The 22,542-nt window shown below is 41.9% G+C and overlaps 1 protein-coding gene across 1 annotated transcript in view; it reads left to right on the top strand.

Moving 5' to 3' along the window:
• The window catches only part of NPHP1 (nephrocystin 1), a 695,982-nt gene that overhangs the window by 28,855 nt on the left and 644,585 nt on the right, over positions 1-22,542 (top strand). Inside the window, exon 2 of the mRNA XM_078648761.1 lies at positions 7,958-8,031. Within this exon, the coding sequence (XP_078504887.1) occupies positions 7,958-8,031 (74 nt within the window). The remainder of the gene's footprint in view (positions 1-7,957; positions 8,032-22,542) is intronic.

The raw sequence follows: 22,542 nt of genomic DNA, 5'->3' as shown, positions 1-22,542 counted from the left end.
GAAACTGCCTGAGGTCATCTTGCGACTCCGGTGCCTTCGGCCTGTGGGTCCATTTGAGGGTCAACTTTGCTTTATTTGGGCTCCCCTGGTTGCTTTAGGCCTGCCCTCACCCCCTTGCTGTGGTGAGTCTCCTGGTCCTTGCTGAGCCAGATCGACACCGAATTTGACCATCTACGTTGTTTGCCACTGCCACGGCTTGTTGGTGCTCCCGCCGGACACCGACCCCTCAGCACTCAACATCCTTCATGGGACAGCTCGCTTCCGGCTCCTGGTCATCCTAGACATCTCCGGGTCTTCGCAGCTGAAGAGTCAAGATCACTGTCAACAAACCTGAAGCACCCATCATCGGTGGGCACTCCAAAATGTCCCCTCTGCTTTCAGGTTCTTCTCATCTAGAATCCACGTTAGGATTCCACCAGACACTTTTCATACTTCCAGCAGCAGCATTTCTTTGTCGACATCCACAGAGAACGACAAGGGTTTCCGGTGCCACTTCGTGCCTATGCGGCACTGCAGCGCGTGCAATGTAAATTGTTTTATTTATTTATTTACTTAACTCCGTTCGGCCGTATGCCGGAGTTTACTACCCCCACCCTGCCCCTCCTCCACCGCGCCTCACTGCCCCGCAGCACTCCCTCGAGGAGTCGTCACTGGTGTACTGCCAAAGACCTTGGTAATTCCTGACTTCTTAGGGGTGTTCTAAAATATATAATTGATTGGGAAGGCCTATTCACCATTTGATCGATCTTGGGAACCCAGGTCTTCTCAAAAGTTTTCATATATTGCATCCAGAAAAACCTGGCCCTGCTGGAGGCAGGCAGAATAGTTTAGGGTATTCAGTGAACAGACAGGAATGACGCCAAGAACTCGTTGACAGCAAGAGAAATTACCCTGTCACAGAAACCTGTTTGCCAATGCATTTGGTGTAACAATGCTTGCATATATGTCATTTTTCCATGTGGGTGTCCAGGGCTTTATACCTGTCTCCTGGAACCTGCAGCACTTGACTTTCTTTAGGGACTTGCAGGAGGAGCATATGGTGAGCTTCTTCTTGCTGACCATGTTCTCCATGATTGGACGGTAATCAGAAGGGCTGAGAGGTGGTTTACTGTACAGCAGCACCTAGTGAGAGAGAGACTGTATTTTCGAAATAAATTCAATTTCTTATTGTTTTGAGCCATTTATTTGTATTTCAGGTTTTCAATTGGGAAACAACAACTTTTGGACTTTCCTATATTGGGATTTCCCTAATCATCATGGAGGGAGATTACTTTTTCAATTCCTTTCTTCCCTTCCAATTTATCAATTGGTCTGCTATAAAACGAGCATAGGAAATAACTTGTTGCACCAATGCTAGTTTCTGCTAGTTTGCTTGCTCCATGTGGGTTAGACCCCTTTTTTGCCTCCCTGCTACCTTCCATTTATGATTCCTGTTCTTCTGCTCCTGAATTGGTCTCTTGTCTTCTTTGAAATGTATTTCTAGTCTTCATTTTTCCCCTCCTAGAATTCAATCTGCATCTCTTCATTCCCAAACTCTCTTGTCTCAGTCTGGAGTTTGGAAGAAGTGAAGGAAGCAGCAGGCCCTGAGCACGAGGACCTATCTGGACGTCGAGTATGAACCAACTGCTTCATACTAAAGACCTTCCATTGACAATCCCTGGGATAGAAGGACACCTATTGAACCCAATTTTCTCCTCAATCAGCAGCATCATAGTCGACAAACCAGCAGCTGTGACCTGGACAGACCACACCCTCGTCAGTTTCAGCATACCCATCCCACTTTATCACAAATGTACCACCACTGTAACAGCCGATGCACCTGGAAAAACATCTTCGTAAAAATGTGGGCTTCTGCCATCTCCGAGCTCCTACCCGAGCACACCAGCAACTTGCTAAAGTCCACCAAAAACCTCGACAGCTGGATCAACGCATGTGCCGATACCTTGGCTCCCCTCAAACGTGGCCCAGTGGTAAGGGACTGGCCATAGGTCTGCTGGTACCAAGAGGAATTCAGGCGTATGAAATGCCACTGCAAGCAACTGCAGTGCAAATTGGGATCAAGTCAATTACACTGTAAATAAAGATATCTTCAAACCAGCCCTAAGACGCTACTATCAGCAGGTACTTAACACCAAGTGCATGGCTCTTGCAGATCACTTTGATGCCATTAACAGGAGCCAGGAAATCTTCACCATCATCAAAAATGTCACTGCGCCTCCAGCAACATCATCTTTGCAACAAGCTCTCTGAATTATTTTGCAACAAAATCACCTTTATATACAACAACTTTAACTCTCAACTGGACACCATCACCGTATCAACTCAACTTCCCATCTCGGCTGATGAAAGAACCCTACCCTTGTATACTGCTGTCACCACTGTCTAAATCGCTGCTACCATGAAGACAATCCACTCAAGTTCTCCATCTGACCTCCGCCCTACCACACCTTCACTAAATGTTTTCTAATGATCAGCAAAGCACTAACACGTATTCCTAATCCCTACATTGACTTAGCCACATTCTTGTACACCTGGAAACATGCCGCCGTCATTTCTCTGCACAAGAAACTACCTGCTGACTCAATTAAACATCAAAACAGAGGATAACAGAACACCTAGCCCTGGGCACTCCACACACTAATCCAGTTTCCCCTTTGGGTTAAATGTTTAGATTCTAGTAATATAATGTGGGGAGTAGTTTTATGTAGTTTATAGTAAACCATTAAATCCAAACTATATGAAATGGATTTATTAATCTCATTCTTAAAAAATTTACCCTTTGTATATAGAATACAGCAGGTCAATATGCATCAAGTGAGAACGAAAACAACTGGGCAGCCAACAAGTGTTTCACCTGTAGATAAGAAAGTATTCTTTGCATTATAAATATTGGATGGCTATACATTGTTAAAGGTTCAGCTTTACCTATATACGACTTTGACTAAAGTTGTTGTCTCTGGAAAAAGATCCTAATGGTTTGGAGAATATAATGAGGTGAAACCAAGTTTAAAAAAAAAATCTTGCAGCCCTGAAAAAGTTTTGTTCTTATTGCAAAACACGTGTTGGCTGCCCAGTTGTTTTCATTCTCTATGACCTATGAACTTTATAAATTATATTTGCTGAAAAGTCCTGTATGGATCTGTAATTTTATATACTGTTTCAATGTTAATTACTCAATCCATATTGACCTAATGCATTCTGTATACAAAAGGTATGTCTTAAAAATGAGACTAGTTAATGTATGTCAGATACAGATTTTTTTATTGTTGGCTATACACTATATAAAACTGCTGGCCGTATTATATTACTAGTATTTACCGTTTGACCCAGCCTCACTTTCCAAGTACAGACCTGTCTCCTTCTTACCTTACTTGTCAAAGGTCTTAGAGAATTTAATCAACTGATGCCTCACCGACCACCTCTACAACCACCAACTCCTCGACACAGTGCAGTCTGGATTAAGGCTCAACCATGGTGTAGAAACAACACTCATCGCACCCACAGATGACATCCACATGATTCTTGACAGAGGATACATAGCAGTCCTCATTCTCCTGCCCCTCTCTGCAGCATTTGCCACAGTCTTACACCCATCCTCATCGGGCGCCTGCATTAGATTGACATCGAAGGTCCCACACTTGATTGGATCTGCTCCTTCTTAACGATAGAACACAAGCTGTCAGCCTGGCACCTTACTGCTGGGAAGCCAGCAAACTCATTTGCAGAGTGTCTCAAGGTTTATCGTACAGCCCCATCCTCTTCAATCCATACACGATACCCCCTGCCAACATTATCCACGTACACATCCATATCCTCCTTCGCAGACAAGACGCTACTCATTCTCTCCCTCTCGGACAAGACTCCAAACACAAGAAATAAGAGGCCTGCATGACCGCAGGTGGAATGATACACAAACAGCCACTAGTATGAAGCGGAAAAATAATACACCTCATGGTGAAGCCAAACCCATTCTATGTATATTTCGAAGATTTGCCAACAACAGATCTTGCAGCCAGGTGCACTGTTCATTCCAGACGTAAATAGCAATTAATCAGCGCGGGTGACTACTAAATAAGAATTTCTTTGGGATATTTCTGTGTCAATATTTAGATAGGCTGGAGCCATCAGCATTTCTAATTGAATGTATTTATGCCTTGGAGAAAACCCATCTATTATGTTTTAAAAACATAATCACGTAGAGTTTAATGTTAATTCATTGTAAGTTTTATATGTAAATCTCCTTTTATTGTCCAATGTTGGCAATAAGATAATCATTCTTTTAAAAAAAAACTGTTGCCAATGTGCTCTCTTTTTTTTTTCCGGGAATTTCATATAGCGCAAACTCGACCCGAAGTCTATCAGAGAGCCTTACATGAGCACCAGTTGCATTACAGATGGACACATTCATTTTGTTAGGCACAGGGAGATTAAGGGCCACATGTATCCAATTTTGCAATTATCAAATAGCGATATTTAACGAATTGCTATTTGGAAAACGCAAAAGCCTATGTATGTAGAAATTCAGTATAATTTTGCGAATCAGTAAAAATCGCATTTGCAATTACAGATTATGTAAATGCGATTCTCAAAATAGTGAGTTTGCAATCTTGAGAATCGCAATTAGCGAATCTAGCATTTTGATACAGCATGATGACCTGACAACCGGGAAGTGAGGAATTCCATGCTGTTACCTGTGTACTGAGTGAGAGGAGGCGGCAGACTGCAGGTGCACATCCGTCGGAAGCCTGTTTGGACAGCAGAACCTGTGCAAGAAAACCAGCCTGGTGTCAAAAAGCACTGAGAAGGAGCCAGTACTTGGCAAAAGAAAGCTAAAGTTTAGCGAGAAATAGTTGAAAGTGCTAATTGAGGAAGTGATGAAGAGCTGCGAGAAATATTTGGGAAAACATTCACTCCATGTCCCAGAGTACGAAAAAAGAAAACTATAGCTTGGTATCCAAACAAAAATAAGCACAGTGGGGGTCACACAGTGCCCCATTGTGGATCTATGAAAGTGGTGGTATGACCTGTGGAGCCGGGGCCAATGGAAAGGTTGCTGCAATGCTTGCATAGGCGAGGAAAACTAGAAGAGGCCCATTAACACAAACTGCATCTACATCCGTAGAGGACCTGGTGGAGTCTTCACTTCAGCTTGAAGCTGTCGATGGAGTGACGCAGATTGACACCTTTGCACCAGCCTGTACTGCCTAAGGTAAGATGCATGAAAATGATCATATGCATGGTAAAGGTAATCAAATACACCTTTAGTGAGATCAGTCTTAGAGAAGCAAATATTACTCCAGTCCACATTTTACTTGCTACACACCAATGCATCATGGGATTAGTAGTCAGAAATTCCAAAAGGAAAGTCAAGGAGTAAAATGAAGACAACATAGGTGCATACCGACACACTGTGTGTTGCTAAATATCTTTATTAGACAAAACAATGCTCAATGTGATATAAATGTAAAAATCACAAACTGAAATAGTACTGTTTCACATCACAGATACACCGGCGCAGGAGTCAGATGAAAGTGAATCCCATGAACCTCGGGTGACTCAGGCAGAGTCAGGCAATGACAACACAGGGGCCTCATCAACCCCCACCTGCACCCACAAGACGCAGGACCACAGTGGCACCACTACCTTAGTTTATAATGGAAGAGGAGAGCAAACCTGACCTTCCCACAACACAGCTTGAGAAAACACCCACCCCAAGAATCCAAGTGCACATGCGGTGCAGAAATATCCACATCAGGAGGCACAGGGCAAGGGCACAACGGCAAGCTGATGAAGGCGATGGACTATCTGTCTGTAGTGGGATAGAGCACGCAATGCTAAAGGGGAAGCGCCTGCAATGCAAATACATGCGTTCAATGCATGCACAGCTTCTGGCTATGAAAAAAAATATGGCTGATATGAAGGACAGCATCCCTCAGCTTACTACAGCAGTGGCGGAAGGACAGAGGGAAATAACTGAAAACCTCAGTCACAGGACACAAGCCATCAAGGAACTATGCAACGTAATGCAGGAATACAATGTGTCTCACCGCAAAAGGCACCAACAGTTACTTGACGGCTACTTGACGGCTTAGATGGCAAGTGGCCACAATTCTGCAACATGTATCTGGCCTGCACTGCAGTGCACCTCCACTTTTATGTAGGCAGTTGAACCTACTCTTCAGTAGACCAAAGGTCCTCTCTATCACATTGAAAGTTGATATGTGCGCTGCATTGTATCGCCGTTCACTTGGTGTGGTCGGATTCAGGTATGGTGTCAGCATGAATGAGCGAACAGCATATGCGCTGTCATCTACAAGGTAGAGGCAAAATATTAATCACTGCAATGTTTCACCATGACCAGAGAGTCAGTAAGACAGTGTTGCATGCATTTACCATGCAGGTATCTTTCGCTAAATTCATTGCGAATCAATCATACAATTGATTGCAAATCCAAAATTTCGAATTCTCTAATACCGAATTGCTAATCGTTATTCACAAAATAGGGAATTTCAAAATTTGCAGTTTGGCTGGCGGAAGAATTCAAATCCAATAAAAGAAAAGATTGAAGAGCATAAGAATAATGGAATAACTCATAATTGTGTTTATATAACATTGCGTGTGCTAGGAGACTTGTGTTTATGTTCTTATTTCTGTGTTAGGGATGACATCCTTTCTCTTTTAGCACTGCACCAATATAACACGTTACAGCGATTTTGTGTACTGTATCTTGAGTGCCGAATTTTCTTAATCTTCCCCTAGTAGATATTTCTTCGTGACTTGTTTATGTTTACAACCAGCAGGCATGTGTGAGTGAGTAAGTAACGAAAGAGGAGGATCTCACTCCAAGGTTACCTTGGGGATAAGAGGGTCATGTTTGAGGTTGCTGAAATCATCTGTTACTCTGGGAAAGTTAGGAGTTCAGGTGAGGCACAGTAAGCAATCTAGGATTTGGGCCGACAGATACTGTTGTAGAGAGACTCAGTCCCAATATTGCAGCGTCCTGTCGTCCTAACATACATTTTTGCTTTACCAGCAGAATCTTTGCAACAATGGATGACTTTGCATTGCACACGCCTGGATGCAATCTAATGGTTCCAATAACAATGGTTGGTAGTAGAATCTTTCCTGCCCAGTCAAGTGTCTCTGCGAGGCTTGACTCAGAAGGCCACAGAAATGTGGGTGATCATGGATCATTGACTGTAATTCACCATCTGAAGTTCAAATGTAGCAGGAAGTTAAGACCTGAAATGTTACCTCAAGGTATTGTGAAGTGTTACACCTTTCCTGTCATTTACCTACCGGACTATGCTGGTATGGGCAGTCATTACTTTGCACCTTGACAATGGCAATTCTGTTCACGTGGTGTTGACAAGCTATTGTACATGCCAGCTTCCAATAATGCCTAACCATGGTGTCTGGATTGTTCCATGGGCTTAAATCTGGGCAACATATCACGTTATCTCTAAGGATCCGCACATAGAGTAAAAATAAATTTTCTTGACAGAACATGAAATTCTGCTATTTTAGACACAAAAGGCAGATACAAAGGCCATAAAGAAGTGGATTTTTTTCAGGCCTCCGACCACCTTCTAAAGTGTGTTAGTCACTTGAGAATTCTGATTAGTCCACTTGTAGAATGATCTCACCCATCCCATACAATAAATAGAAGACCATTGATGTTTCCACTCGTCACTTAAAAGAGCTGTTATGAAAAGCAAACCTGGAGAACTTGGGTCCGTTGTGCCACATTGTCTCTCATAGTCCAATGAAGCTAACTTAGATGGTGGGAACTGCAATTTGAAAATCAACTAAGTCATGACTGTTTGTGAATATATCTTCGAGAAGTAGTTTAACTGATGTTTTAAAAGGCAAAGTGATGAAAAGAGGATTTTTTGAGAGGCATTGCAATTGGTTTAGTATTTTGCATCTCCTCCTAAGATTTATTATATGTTTGCAGGTTGACATTTTGCTCCAGGAAAGCCAAGAAACCACTTCTTTGGACCCTGCAAAGAGGAGCCTGCTTCATCAAAGGTAATTTACACAGTTTTCTACCATCACAATAAATCAAATAGAGAAGGTATATTTATTTGAATTACATCTTTAGCAATAAGATTAATGGAAATAGGGAAATATAATAACTTGATCACTCAATTGTATTGTCCTTACATCAATATTATTTAAAAAAAAATATTCTTTGCATTGCATAGTAGTCCATTACCTTATTATAATTGTTTACATTGCATCAAAATTCCATGGCATTTAGGCAGACATGGGAAAGTATCTCGGGACATTATTTCTGAATAAGTTCACCAAAAGCCTGAATTATTAATCCATCACAGAAAGACAGTTTTATCAAGTGTGCACATAGATTTCATGATACTGATGAGGTGGGAGAAACTCTGTGCAAAGTCCAAAAATGCCAGCAAAAAATGCTCTCACTGGGGCCAAAGGCGTTACTTGTACCTGATAGCGGATGCTCCTAATGATGTGATAATATCAATCAAGTTTTGCGTTGCCTAGTTGTGTGGTTTCAGACTGGGGATCGCAGGCTTTTTGTAGACCTTGGGGGCTCCTTTTCTGGCTTAAAAGAAGATCTTCATGTTTCCAGTATGGCTTGTGCAACCTTATTTCTGCCCAGAATCATGCCATGGTTCCATTCTACCTAGCTTACTCCACGACAAGAGACAAGAGACTAGAGACTCATAAGCTTTTTCGGGAACAATGGCTATGGGTGAGCCCCTGTGACCATGGCCATTTGAACCACATTCCCTACAATTCAGTTATTGTTTTTATAATTGGGTCCATATTTTGAGCCAGGATTCAATAAATACTAACTGATTGAAAAAAGGCAGTTAATGCAAACCTACTGCACACTAAAATGGTTGGTTTAGTAAGTCTCTACTAATCAGGTGCATCTACCATCAGGCAATAGCTGCCATACCCCTTGCTACCCAAAGCTTTTCAAGCAGGATTTCCCTTATAAATATTCATGACATCTATCTGTGAAATACTCAGACAGCATAGCACACTTTTTATGGACCTTGTCAAACTCCATATATTCCAAGTAAACTGTAGTCCAATTAGTGATTCTTTAAATCTTCATTTGAAAAAACGTTGCCATTCAACACGTTTTGTTCCTCTTCATTGTGCACTTCTTCAGGACTGCAATTAATGACATGCAAGTCTTTACATCCCACACTAACACTAAGACATGGGATGATTATAAGAAAATATCCATCCCAATGGATTTCCCAACTTCTCTTTCCCTCCAAACATGCTACCTCTCGACCACAACTATACACAACATCTCAGCAGATTGTACCATATAAAATACCATAAAGGGACCTGCAAAGCTGTTCAAAGCTACCAGCATACTGAAAACCATAAAACTGTGCTTCTGTCCCACACACTTCCTCATCCAACACTTTGTTACATGCTGCATCCCATAACACAATAACGCACCTTGGTGTTCATCACTTGTGATATGGAAACACTTCCCACATAGGATCAAAACAAAGACCACATTCTTCCAGCCACACAACCTACACAATGTAGTGTGCTACGCATGTAGGCAATAATTTCAGTGCCCCATATAGTAGTAGGAAGCCCTTTTATGAATGCTGCGATACAATATACATATATGAAACCTCTCAGCCTTAGGGTGTTCAATTTTTGCCTCATTCCTCCATTTTTTCTCTACTTGTTTTTGTTGGATTTAGGACTCTGTGCCCTTTACCACTGCTAACCAGTGCTAAAGTGTGTGTGCTCTATCCTTTAAGCATGGTGAAATTGGCTTACACCCAATTGACACATTTAATTTACTTGTACGTCCCCAGTAAAGTTGTACTACATGTACCCAGGGCCTGTGATTCAAATGCTACTAGTGGGCCTGCAACCCTGATTGTGGCACCCACTTAATTATCCTTTAAGCATGTTTCAGGCCTGCCATTGCAGCCTAAATGTACAGTTTTAAACTGTCATTTTGACGTGGCAAAATGAATCTTTTGCCAGACCTAAAACATCCTTTTCGATCTATATAAGTTACCCCAAGGTTATGCCTTAAACAGCCCATATAGCAGGTGAATTGTATCAGAAATGTACTATTAACTTTTACATCTCCTGGTAGTGAAAAACTCTTACATTTGTTTTTCACTGCTGCAGGACCTGCCACCCCCAAAAGATAACATTTGATTAACTTATTACATTAAATACATTATAGCTTTTAATTGGGAGCAGTTGAGAATGTCAAGTTTAGTGTTGAAAGAATTGTACTTTAAAACTCTCTTTCAATCGATCAATCAAGGGTTGGTAAAGTGCAACTAATCACCTGTGAGGGTCTTAAGGCCCTGGGGGGAAAAGGGGGCACCTCCATTGAGTGCTAGGCTCATCCAAAAAGCTTTACTGTAAAGTAGGGAGAGGATGTAGCCTTACGCCTAGAGCGGTCGACCTCGAAGCTGGGGAACCAGGTTCAAGTCTCCGCAACGACGCGCAACATCCTGTGATTCTGGGCAAATCACTTAATCTCCCCGTGCTAACAAAAACGAATGTGTCCTTCTGTAACAAAACTGGTGCTCATGCAAAGCGCTCTGGTACCCGATGTCTCGGGTCTAGTTTGCGCTATATAAAACAAAACAGAAAAAGTCACATTTTACGTCATAATTCTGAAAATGACACTTTTAAAAAGTTGGCATTTTCATGTTCCAACCATTTGGTGCCTGCAGCCTGTATCCTGGGTCACATGACTATGTGTAGCTGGCAGGCTGGTCTTTGTGTATTACTCCTAGGCAGTGAGACAAAGGGGAAATAGGTGTTGGTAGGATGGGCAATCTCTGACTTGATGGGGGGGAGAAGCTGCCACCTACCACTCTTGAACATCACAAAGGCTCTGTCCAGCACACTCACAAAGGGTTTTGACAGTAGTATTTTGTGTCCCCAGAGAAGCCGGGCCAGGGAAAAAAGGCAGGAAATACAAAACTCTCTGAGGCTGGAAAACCTCCAGAACCTTCTGTGCCAGAGTGGTCACAAGGAATAAATAGTGGGTCCTCAGACCCAACTCTCCAGTACATCTCTGGACCTGTGGAATACTCTGAAGGACTGCTGTCCTGCGCTGTAAGAAGGTCTGTTACTTTGCTGCCCTGCTGCCTGAGGGAAAAGGACTGGACCTTCATCCTGAACCCAAGACCTTCAGAGTGATTCCAAGGGCTAAGTGGCTGGCCTCCTGATCGTAGCCTCAGAGAAGGAAAATGCTCCAGTCATTTTGAACTCAGCTCCTGGACTCTGTCTGCTGTGAGTCCTATCCCTCATGTGGTGCCACCCCAGTCCTGGACCCTTGGAAGTGGGCCTGAAGGTATTCTGCCAGCCCAGCTGTAGTTGTGTGGGCAGAACTGACACAGCACAACCAATCTGCTTGCAGATCCGCTTCTGAACCGTTGCTGTGAAACACATCCCTGGCGCAGGACCTTGCATCGCACCCCACAGCCACTTCAGAACCGCCGCTGAGTAACGTATCCTCAACGCAAGCCTGCGCATCACAAGCCCCTTGTCGACCGCATCCTTGACATCAATGCAGGACTTCGCATTGCAACACCGCATCTTCTTCAGAACCTCTTCTATGCGATGCTTCCCTGACACCAGTCCTCACATCTCAAGCCCCTTTTCAATAGCATCCTTGACAACGATGCAAGACTCTGAATCTCAGCCCCGTAGTTTTTTGGAACTACCGCTGCATGACGCATCTCGCAATGCTCCGCAACCAGGATTAAAGGTACTTTGTTCAGCAGGCTTAACTTGGTCCTTGAATCAGGCCTGCTCTCCCTTGTGGTCAGCCTGAACATATGATTTTCCCAGTCCGATGCAACCAGATAACCACAATTGGCACTCTGTGCTTCTAGGCCACTAATTTCACTTGCATGAAATTTCATATAGCTGATTCTACTGATTGAATTTTTGTCATCTCGGTCTCAAATAATTAATTCAATTTTACTCTGTTTTTCTAAATTGATGTAGGATTTTCCTTGTGTTGTGTTTTCACTTGATTACTGTTTGAAGTGGGGCTTAATCACTTTACACATTGTCTTTAAGTTAAGCCTGACTGCTTTGTGCAAAGCTACCAGAGGGTTAAGTACAGATTAATTTGGAGGTGCTTTGGCTGCACCCCAACAGGAATTGTGGTGCTTTGGCTTCGCCCCAACAGGAATTGTGGTTGCTGTTTCAGTGACGTTTCACACCCCTCAACATGTAACTCAATTACCTTACACACACACACACACACACACACACACACACACACACACGCTTTTCAGTAAACAAATACCAGCTCTCTCAGGAGCAAATTAACCCAAATTGTATTGGGATAAATGTACAGGCACAGACGCGCTTCGGCAACCGCCTTTCTCAATGATAGCGGGCGCCGGTTAGTGACATCCATAAATAACATTCATACATTCACAAGTTCTTTAAATTAAAAAGACCCGGGTGCAAAGACCGAAGTAGAACAACGGAACCCACAGACATGGAGCCCTTAACTGGCAATGATTTAGAAACATTGGCTCTCCTGGAGAATTTACAGGATGAAGGGAATCCTCATGTGGAAGAGACGATAAACAATATGGATAGAGTAAAGCATCTAGGAAGGGAAACAACCTTTACAACGCAGTCATTATACCACAATACCTTTACAATGCGGTTGTTACAACTACCGCGTTGTTAGTACGCAATGCATTTACATTGCAAGTCTTTACAATCACTTCCACTCTGGGGCGCTGAGGTATTGGAAATGAATTCCAACACCTTCCCTACTGTTGCGCCAACTGTAGTAGAAATAGTTAATAATACTATTCCTAAGTCTAGCGCGCCCCCTAGTGGAAGTCGCTGTAAAGCCTTGCGCTGTAAATGCATCACGTACTAACAACGCGGTCGTTGTAACAACCGCGTTGTATAGCACGCGCTGTAATACATCGCATAGTAAAGTGCTACATTCATCTAGGAATCACGCCGCTGGGCCCGACAAGTCCATTTAAGCCCACGTCTAAGTTTCTGCCACAAATGCCAGTGGATGCCATTGACATATTCACGGAGACTGTGAGCAAGGATCTCGAGAAACGTAGAATACAAAAAGCCAAACCGGTAAATGAAGGGAACATCACTAAAGAACAAATGTAAGCAGTGAAATGTTTACAGGAAGACAAGTCAATCATTTGCAAACAATCAGATAAAGGTGGGAACATAGTGCTTTTGACATCAGAGAACTATTGCAAAGAAGCACTGAAGCAACTTAAGGATGCCACTAGTTACATCAAGACATCAAGAAAAGAGTATGACAATGGCATCAAGGAATATCATGAGTTGATTGCAAAATGCAACCAAAAAGGCATGCTGGAAACCGAGGAGCGTCGGTTTCTTAGCTGCCCTCACCCACGTCTACCAACTTTTTACCACTTACCTAAAATTCAGAAGAACAGAACAAACCCACCAGGACCTCCAATAGTGTCCTCACAGGGAAGTCCCACAGAGAATATGTCAAATTATGTGGACTATTTTTTTGTTTGGGCATGTGATTCAACTAATGTCATATGTCCAGGACACTAAATACTTCTTAAAGCGAAATTAAAGGGTCATTTGGGAACCTGACTTTGTGATGATTGCACTTGATATTTCCAGTCTGTATACTAACATTGGACATAAGAATGGCCTGAATGAGGCCAGGTACTTTTTGAATTGACGCTTATTGAAATTCAAGGAGCACAATACCATGTTGATTGACTTTGTTGACTTCTGTTTGAATAATAATATATTTCTGTTCCAGGACCACATTTTTTAAGCAGATACAGGGTAGGGCCATGGACACCTGGCTTGCCTCCAGCTACGCAAATTCATTTGTAGGCTGGTGGGAGAGGCTGGTGGCCTGGTCGGATACCAATAATGAATGGACTAGCAAGGTTGTCAGCTGGAGCAGATATATCGATGATTTATTCATCATATACAGGGGCACGGAACAATCTGCTAATGACTACCTGACTATATTGAATAACAATGAGATTAATCTCAGATTTATGGGGGAAATCAGTAGAACATCTGAATATTTTTTAGACCTAAAAGTTTTTGTTTCAGATGGAAGACTATGTACGGCCTTGCACAGGAAGCCCACAGTAGGGAATTCCTTGCTGCATGCTAGTAGCTGTCATTTGGATAGGTTGAAAAACAGTATCCCCTATGGAGAGTTACTACGTATAAAAAGAAACTGTCTGAGGGAATGTGACTTTCAGACAGCAGCATCTCAGAGTATTCAGAGATTAAAAATTAGGTGTTACTCAAGAAAATCCTAGATAGAGCTAAAAATAAAGTGGAAAACTAATCAAGACTTGATCTCTTGAAAGACAATCATACCACAAAGAAGAATAAAGAAGGCCAGAAAGACTTCAGAATGATCACTAACTGTTCTAGCAATGGCTTTGATATTAGAAGGTCTCCACGGATAAACTGGAGGATTCTTAAAGCTGACCCAATAATAGAGGAAAGTCAACCCAAATCACCCTTGTTAACATTTAGAAAAGCTTGGTCATTGAAAGATCAATTAGTACGAAGCCATCTCCCAAAGGACAATAGACAAGGTTTCTTCTCATGAGACAAATGTAAAGCCTGTGTTAACAGCCACAAAGTCCTGACATATGTTGTACCGGGCCTTGTGACACCAAAAGAAGAATACGAGGTTTATGAACTGTAACACAAGTTACACAGTTTACTGCCTGGTGTGCCGTGAGGATTGAGATATATTGGGAGCACCACAGACCCTACTAAAGTACGGATCCTCGAACACCTTAGAGCCAATAGCAACAAGGATGTATCCGGTGTGAAGACTTTTTTAATCCTGTCATGGTAGCAATAGGGATCTGTTGAGGTTCTTCTGCATGGATAATGTGCTGAATGATATAAGAGGTGGAGACAGGCAGTTAAGGCTTCGGAGGTTAGAATGGCTGTTCATCATTGACATTCAAACAAAGACTCCGACCTGGCTAAACAGCAGGGAGGAACTGGCAGTACACTTATAAAAGAACAGTGTATGACAATCTGGAGGCAAAACTATAGACCACGGTAAATTAGAGACTCTCTAGTATGATTAAGATAACTTTAGTAACATGAAGGACTAAAGGCGGCGAGTACGAATATATAATAGCATAAGGGATGTGTCATACAATGTTCGCTAAAAGCAACATGATGTATATTCATATGGGATCAATGAATTATTGAGTGTGCCGGCCTTACACTATTTGTGAACAGAAAAAGGGCATATATATTCTTTATATATATGTGTGTTTATCTATCTTATCTATCTTATCTATCTATCCTATCTATATGCTTGAATATTTTAAAAACCTCCATTTTTGAAAGATTGGGGTCTCATAACCCCATGTGTAGCCATAATAATGAATTATTCTGCAGACGTCATGAAAAACCATGTGCTATAGTACTATATGAACACATTCCTTGTCCCTTGTCGTTTGAATATTTTCCATATTTTGAGAACCAATATGTTACACTCCTTAGTTTGTCATGCATACAAAGCCCAGCCTCATTTACTCAAGGCAACATCCTATATATCATCATACATATATTTCCCAGTATTGTAACGCTGCATATTTTGTAGAGGTTCTTTTAATATGTATAGTTCAACAAGCATCATTTACCAGCTTGAGGTCTTTTAGTAACATTATGGATTGTGTTTCCAATTGGCGATTATCTGTCATTTAAAAAGATAAGCATTCAAACAGTTAGTTTATACCCTTTGATGAAGCATAAATGTCCCTTACAAAAAAATGTTTCAGTCTTACCATTGTTGGGGAGACTGATTGGGATCCTAAATGTATTTTAATTGATCGAATATGTAAATTATGGGCTCTACATGTACGTTTAGCTGCATGTATAACATTTAGAGAGAAAGGAGATGACTATGTTGCGGTAGTATAGTCCAGTCATTTAATCTAACCATATACAACTGTCTCTGTTCAAAAGATTTTTGACAAGACAATGGTTTTGCAAACTAGTACTACTATTCTGCATTGACCCATCCAACGCATGTATCTAAAATACCATTGTGCACATAGACACTAGTGTATTTAAGACAAAGTCAACATTTGCATCATGAAAAATTATGTGACAAAAATACCTCATTGCATGGATTTGTTTTTTTAAGCAAACTCCAACGTAACATAAATATCCATAGTCACAAATGCATGACATACAAATTAACAACAAAGTATCACCATAACACATACCTCAAATGTGCAAATACCTCAAAGAAAGTAGGTCAAAAGTAGCAGCACCAATTCTTTCTTGAGATGCGCCTGCATGATTAGCCATACTACCATTACCTTCTATATGAGTTTTAAAAAGGAACCATCACATCATGAATTCTATTTTATGGGCTCTCAATCCCACCAAATACATAGTCTATGAACACTAATTAGAAACACATGCTGATATGTAGCTGCATGCCAAAACTGACATCACCATTTCTTTCTTGAGCTTTCTTACTTGATCAAATATATTGCCAATATGTCCTTTGTATATTTAATAAAATATTGTAACAACAGGGGCCAATCTAATGGCCTGTTAATCCCGCAGAAACATAGTATATAGACACTAAATATATAGCCATGCTCTTCATTTAGGTATCAAACGACATATATTGCATGATGTTTCAAATGAGTGACATTTCGAAACATGATTTTAATGTTTCTTCCATGTGTCAATACGTTCAGAACTTTTATGCTACATAACTAGCCGCTGAATGGAATTACACCAAATTTGTGATGAAGCTAGAACTTCACTAAGAAAAGCTAATTTGTTTGGCTTGGTGTAATCCATTCCGTTTTGGATATTTGTTTTCACATTGTTAGACCTGGCATCTTTTGGTGTGTTTCCTCTGTATTTTTGCTTTCTGACCTACTGGTTTTGAGGGTGTGCTGTATTTTGTTCTTGCTGGTTTAGTTTCTCTTTCTCATGGCTGTTCAGTGTTAAAGTGCAAGTGCCCAACTGTAAATTGTGTCATATTGGGATATTTGATTTACTAGTAAGTCCTTAGTACAGTGCACTGTGTGTACCCAGTGCCTGTAAATCAAATGCCACAAGTGGGCTTGCAGCACTGGTTGTGTCACCCACACAAGTAGCCTTTCAGAGGTGTCTCAGATCTGCCACTGTAGTGTCAGCGCTCAATTTTTGCTGCCATGTCGACCTGGTAAGTGCACCCACTTGCCAGGCCCAAGCCTTCCCTTGTCTTACATGTAAGACAAGCCTCAGGTAGCCCAAGGTACACCCAAGGCAGGGTGCAGTGTATGGGAAAGGTAGGTATGTGTGACATTTCCTGATAGTGAGATACTGCCAATTTTGTTTTCACTATTGAAAGGCTATCTGTCCCATAGGCTAACACAGGAGTTGCTTTGTAACATCTTACAAAACATAACTTTCCAAGATAGAGAAATGGAGTTTAGGCTTCCTGAACTTAGAATTTAAAAATACTTCTTTTAGTGAAGATGATTTTCATGTTGTGTTTTTGAAAATGCCACTTTTAGAAAGTGTTTACAACAAGGGGTGGGCCGAAGAGGCTGAAATGCCAGAAACCGGTCCCCGGTAGCTTGTCTCCTTTCTGGTGAAGAATTGGCTTGGTAGTTTGGTCTGCCCTGTTCCCATGATGCACTGGGCCAGGGACAGACTAATTTGCATATAGCCAGGTTCTGAGCTGGGATGGGGCAGTGAGATAAATAACGGTGATGGATCAAGCCCTGATCTTTGGACTGGGTAAGAGTGGTCTGCTTAATTCAGACACTCTGTTCATCACCACCCCCTTTTCTGTATCGTTTTTGGCCACTATAGGTGTGGCAGGGTATACTCAGACATGAGTCCCTTTCTCACTGCTCCATCAGGATTCAAGCAAGCCGGGCCGAAGAGGCTGAAATGCCAGAAACCGGTCCCCGGTAGCTTGTCTCCTTTCTGGTGAAGAATTGGCTTGGTAGTTTGGTCTGCCCTGTTCCCATGATGCACTGGGCCAGGGACAGACTAATTTGCATATAGCCAGGTTCTGAGCTGGGATGGGGCAGTGAGATAAATAACGGTGATGGATCAAGCCCTGATCTTTGGACTGGGTAAGAGTGGTCTGCTTAATTCAGACACTCTGTTCATCACCACCCCCTTTTCTGTATCGTAACTTTTAGAAAGTGGGCATTTTCTTGCTTTAACATCCTGTGTGCCTCTGCCATTTTGTGTATTCACCGTCTTGGGTCAGAGTGACGGGAGCAGGGATGCGCATTCACGCTAGACAGACACAAGGGGGGTTGAGGTGTGCCCTGCCTTTCCTGGGTGACGCATAGCCAAGCTGGATAGACCTGGATGCATTTAGAGTACTAGGAGGAGTTGTCACTTGCATCTGAATGGAATGTTGCTGCTGTGCACAAAGTTGTCTTACCCTCCTAAAGTGAACTTGGCTTGAGCCAGACAGCACCAGTTTATGTATGCCAGTGGAACTTTGCGCCAACTTCAAAGGGAAAATGTGGTATAAATATTGGGGCCCTGACCCCAGAACTTTAGAACTTCTATGGATCAAGCAACCTGCCAAAAAGAGGAGCTGGAGAAGCTGGTAGGAGAGACTACCACTTTGCTGTGTGCTTTGCTACGTTGGCCTGCAGTAGCTGCTTCTGTTTTGGTCAGAGAAAGGACTGGACTGAACTTTCTGCAACTTCTTCTTGAGGGTCTCCAAGGGCTTGAAGTAGAGCTTGCCCCTTTGTTCAAGAAGTCTCAGGAACAACAAAGGCTTCAAGATCCTCTGCGTACCGTCTTCTGGAACTGGTTATTCAATTACCACAGAGGAAAAAATAAACACAATGCCATACCCGACGCCACTGCTGACTTCGTAACCTGAATGCACTGCAGAGGGCACTACTGCACTTTGCCCTCGGTCTCACTCACAGACGACGATGCTAGACACCGCCACTGAGTCGCTGCTTGCACCGTGATCTGTAGGCACCGCACAACTCCGTGAAAGCCCCGGATGGAGTTATGGACTTCAAGGAAATTTTGTTATAGTCATTTTTGCTTCATTAGCATTTTGAATAATTATATGTTAGATTTTTATCATTTTGGTCTTGGTGTACACAGATAAATACTGACTATTTTTGTAAGACTGGTGTGGTTTCCTTTGGTAGTGTTTTTACTGTTCTACTTTTGGTTATGTGCAAATGCATTGCACACTGCCTTTAAAATAAGCCTGGCTACTCGTGCCAAGCTACCAAGGGGGTGAACAGGGGTTATTTCAGAAGTGTAACTCCCTTATCCTGAATAGGAAGAATGATCCCTAATTGGATAGGGTTACAACCAGCTAACTAGAGACCTCCATTTCTAACACACATGCTTAGGAGCCCCTGAAGTTTTTGCGTACACTTTTGAAAATAGTTCTGGGAAGTGAGAAACTTTTGCCAAAGGGTGTGAGTAGGAGGTGTTGGAGCATAGGGACTGAGTGCAGGTCATGGTTAAAGGGCATGTTTGGTATCCAGTACATACTGCACAGGAGAAAAGCTGTGCATATGGAATTCTGTGGGCACAGGACCAGCCTTCCCCCTCGTCTCCTTAACTCACTGGGCCAGAGTAGGGGAAGAAACCAAATCATTAACTTTCTTGAACGAGATCAACTAATGCCTCTTCGCCTAGGACCACAAGTCTGCCAGCTGAATCAAGCCAGCTAACTACATGCAATTTTAGATACTTAGAGAAAGAAAGGTAGACTAACTCCCTAAAATAATACCTGGTTAAGTCCTTTTATGACAAAAACTCATTATCTACACAATCTTGAAACAACATATTATGATCTTGTCCCAAACATGTGAGACCTCATATTATTGTGTTATCCACAAAATATTGGGCCTCACACCCAGTAGATTTCCCAGTAGATTTCCTAAGCTTTAAAACTGAATTGCATCCTCTTCAGAAAAGAAAGATAACTGATCAGAATGAGTAACGGCCAGATTCATCAATGTCCCGTTTTGCGAGTCCTTAATAGCGATTATTAAGGAATCGCTACTAAAGATTCATGTAGAAATCGCAAAAATAATTGCGATTTCTACAGCTTCCTTATTTGCGATTAGCAAATTGCTAATCGCAAATAAGGATGCGATTTCAAGGGTGCCAGGGGTGTCAAAAGGACACCATGTAGCACCCCTGAAATGGTGATTTACACTGGTGTTGCGCACACACATGTCCAAAGGACATGTGTGTGTGTAACATACAACTTAGAAAAATGCACTTTAGTGCATTTTTCTAAGTTTTCGCTATTTACCACGAAGTCAGACTTCGCGGTAAATAGTGGCCAAAAATTGCGATTTCGCAATTCTAAAATGGTTCATGAATTGCATTTAAGGAATCTCAAATAGAGATTCCTTAAATGCAATTCCTCGCAATATAGCGATTTCGCAATTTGCGATTTTTGCATTTGGGATGATGAATCCCAAATGCAAAAATTGCGCTCGCAAAGGGCCAGATTCTCAGAATCTGGCCCTTTGCGATCCGCTTTGTGCTTGATGAATCTGGCTGTAAGAGTGTTAAAAGTCAGGAAAACATGTATTTCTCATCTGCAGGCGATACAGCAGACCCCAGCCCTATTTCCCAAGGTCACTGCACACACAAATATTGGTAAGTTACACTAAACACCTATTTATTATTCACTAGTCATCTACACTTAATGTGAATAAGAATGATTGAAAATATTTGTACCATCTCAGCAAGTACTGTACAACTGAGGGCAAATAATTAGCTATGTCCCAGCATATTTCAACACACATTCCTAATCAATTAGTCTAATCCCCACCTATGTTGTTGCCAGCTGTCTGGCCACATGGCCATATTAATTCATCAATATGCCTGGGGTCATGTGGAGTTTGCCCCACGTACCTTATTGTGCCATCAGGCCTGAAGTCGTAATTTCATAATTCAACCTTCTTTCAGCAACTGGTTAGCGTACCTAACACCATCCCAAACACTAGTGTTGTATATACCCTTTTTATGCGTGGTGTGCTATGTAGCGAGGAGGGTTCAACACACACTTGGCTCCTGCTTTGGTACACACAACAGTGAACAATGCTCTTGTTCAGACAGCACTGTTCATAAAAGCTCACTGCTACTATATTTCTTCTTCCTACAAGGTGGATATTACAAGGTCTTCTTTCCCCTTAGCCATATTTCAGTGGCAGTGTTTATTAAAGAGCTTCACAGAATGGACAATTCTCCTCTTCTGGCCGGTGAACGTGAGCCTCTGAAAACGTGACAATCAAGGACAAATTTTATTAGTTGCACGAATTGAAAGGCTGTTATTAGAAAATAAGCAGGCCTTTTTTGCATGCCTTATTGCTCTCTTCATGCACTGCAGTGCACGACTAGTGGCCATAGTCCTATACCGCAAAGCCTGTGTTGTATGTAACATCATATATTAGACATAAACATGCCATGCCACATGTCTTATTATTTTTAGTACTCTTATCTGCTTACATGCCAAAGGGTTCTCTGTCTTTGGAGCCTTGCGTACACAATCATGAACTCTCAATAGCTGATGTGCACTTCAAATTGTGCTCTTTGATATATGATACTAAGTACTTTAGAAGTGAGATGATTCCTGTATAGTTAATGAAGCTGTACCATTTTAAATAGCTCTCTACCAGATATCTGTTTAACAGGCCAGGTTGAAGTCCAGTGACTGTGTGTTACCCTCATCCCATTAACCTCTAATTACCAGCATGTGGGCTCTTTTACTCACTGAATGCTAAAGGTCTACTGTGTCCCGTAGGAATGATGTCTACTTTTCCCTAACTACTGCAGCAACCCTTGCATACTGAAGGAGTTGCCCTAATGCCACCCCAATCAGTGTATTTGTCTCCTCAAAGGAGTGGAACATACACTCATAGAAAAAATTGCTTATTTGTACGACAGTGGCATTCTGCTCATTCAGCTACCACTTTATATTCTTTCATTTTTTAAGCAGTATGCTTCTCTCAAAGATATATGGCTCGAGCTTACAACTTCTTTTTTTAATAATTCTTTTACTTGCCCAGTCCCATACTTGTCCCACTAGCTGAAACAAATTAGGGGCATTGTTCACCGCACCATCCTAAATCAGCAAGAGATTCTTTAGAGTCTCTCTTCCCAGAATACCTGTCTTCATGACCTTAGTAGGCTCAGCATGAAAATAGTATCCATCCAATGAGGTTTGTCCAGTGTCTATACTTTGTAGCACTGCCATCATATATTGTCATTTGACTATATCAAATGCTTCTTTGATATCCAATGAAGCAATATCGTACCCCACCCTCTGTTTTTAGTTGATGCAGCTAACAGCTTGTGTGTTGGCCTTCCATGGTTCATTAAGATATTTAAATAGGGATACAGGATGCAGCAGAACTGCAAGTACCCTTAGAATTCAGCTCGTAGCTGCTTTTCTCAATATTTAGACATGAGGATTGCATGAATAGAGGTCTGTATGATATTCAGTGCAATAGTTCTCTGCCCGTT

The sequence above is a fragment of the Lissotriton helveticus genome, chromosome 6 (genome assembly GCF_964261635.1).
Source record: "Lissotriton helveticus chromosome 6, aLisHel1.1, whole genome shotgun sequence".
NCBI classification, from domain to species: Eukaryota; Metazoa; Chordata; class Amphibia; order Caudata; family Salamandridae; genus Lissotriton; species Lissotriton helveticus.
This window is presented reverse-complemented; position numbering and strand designations above follow the sequence as displayed.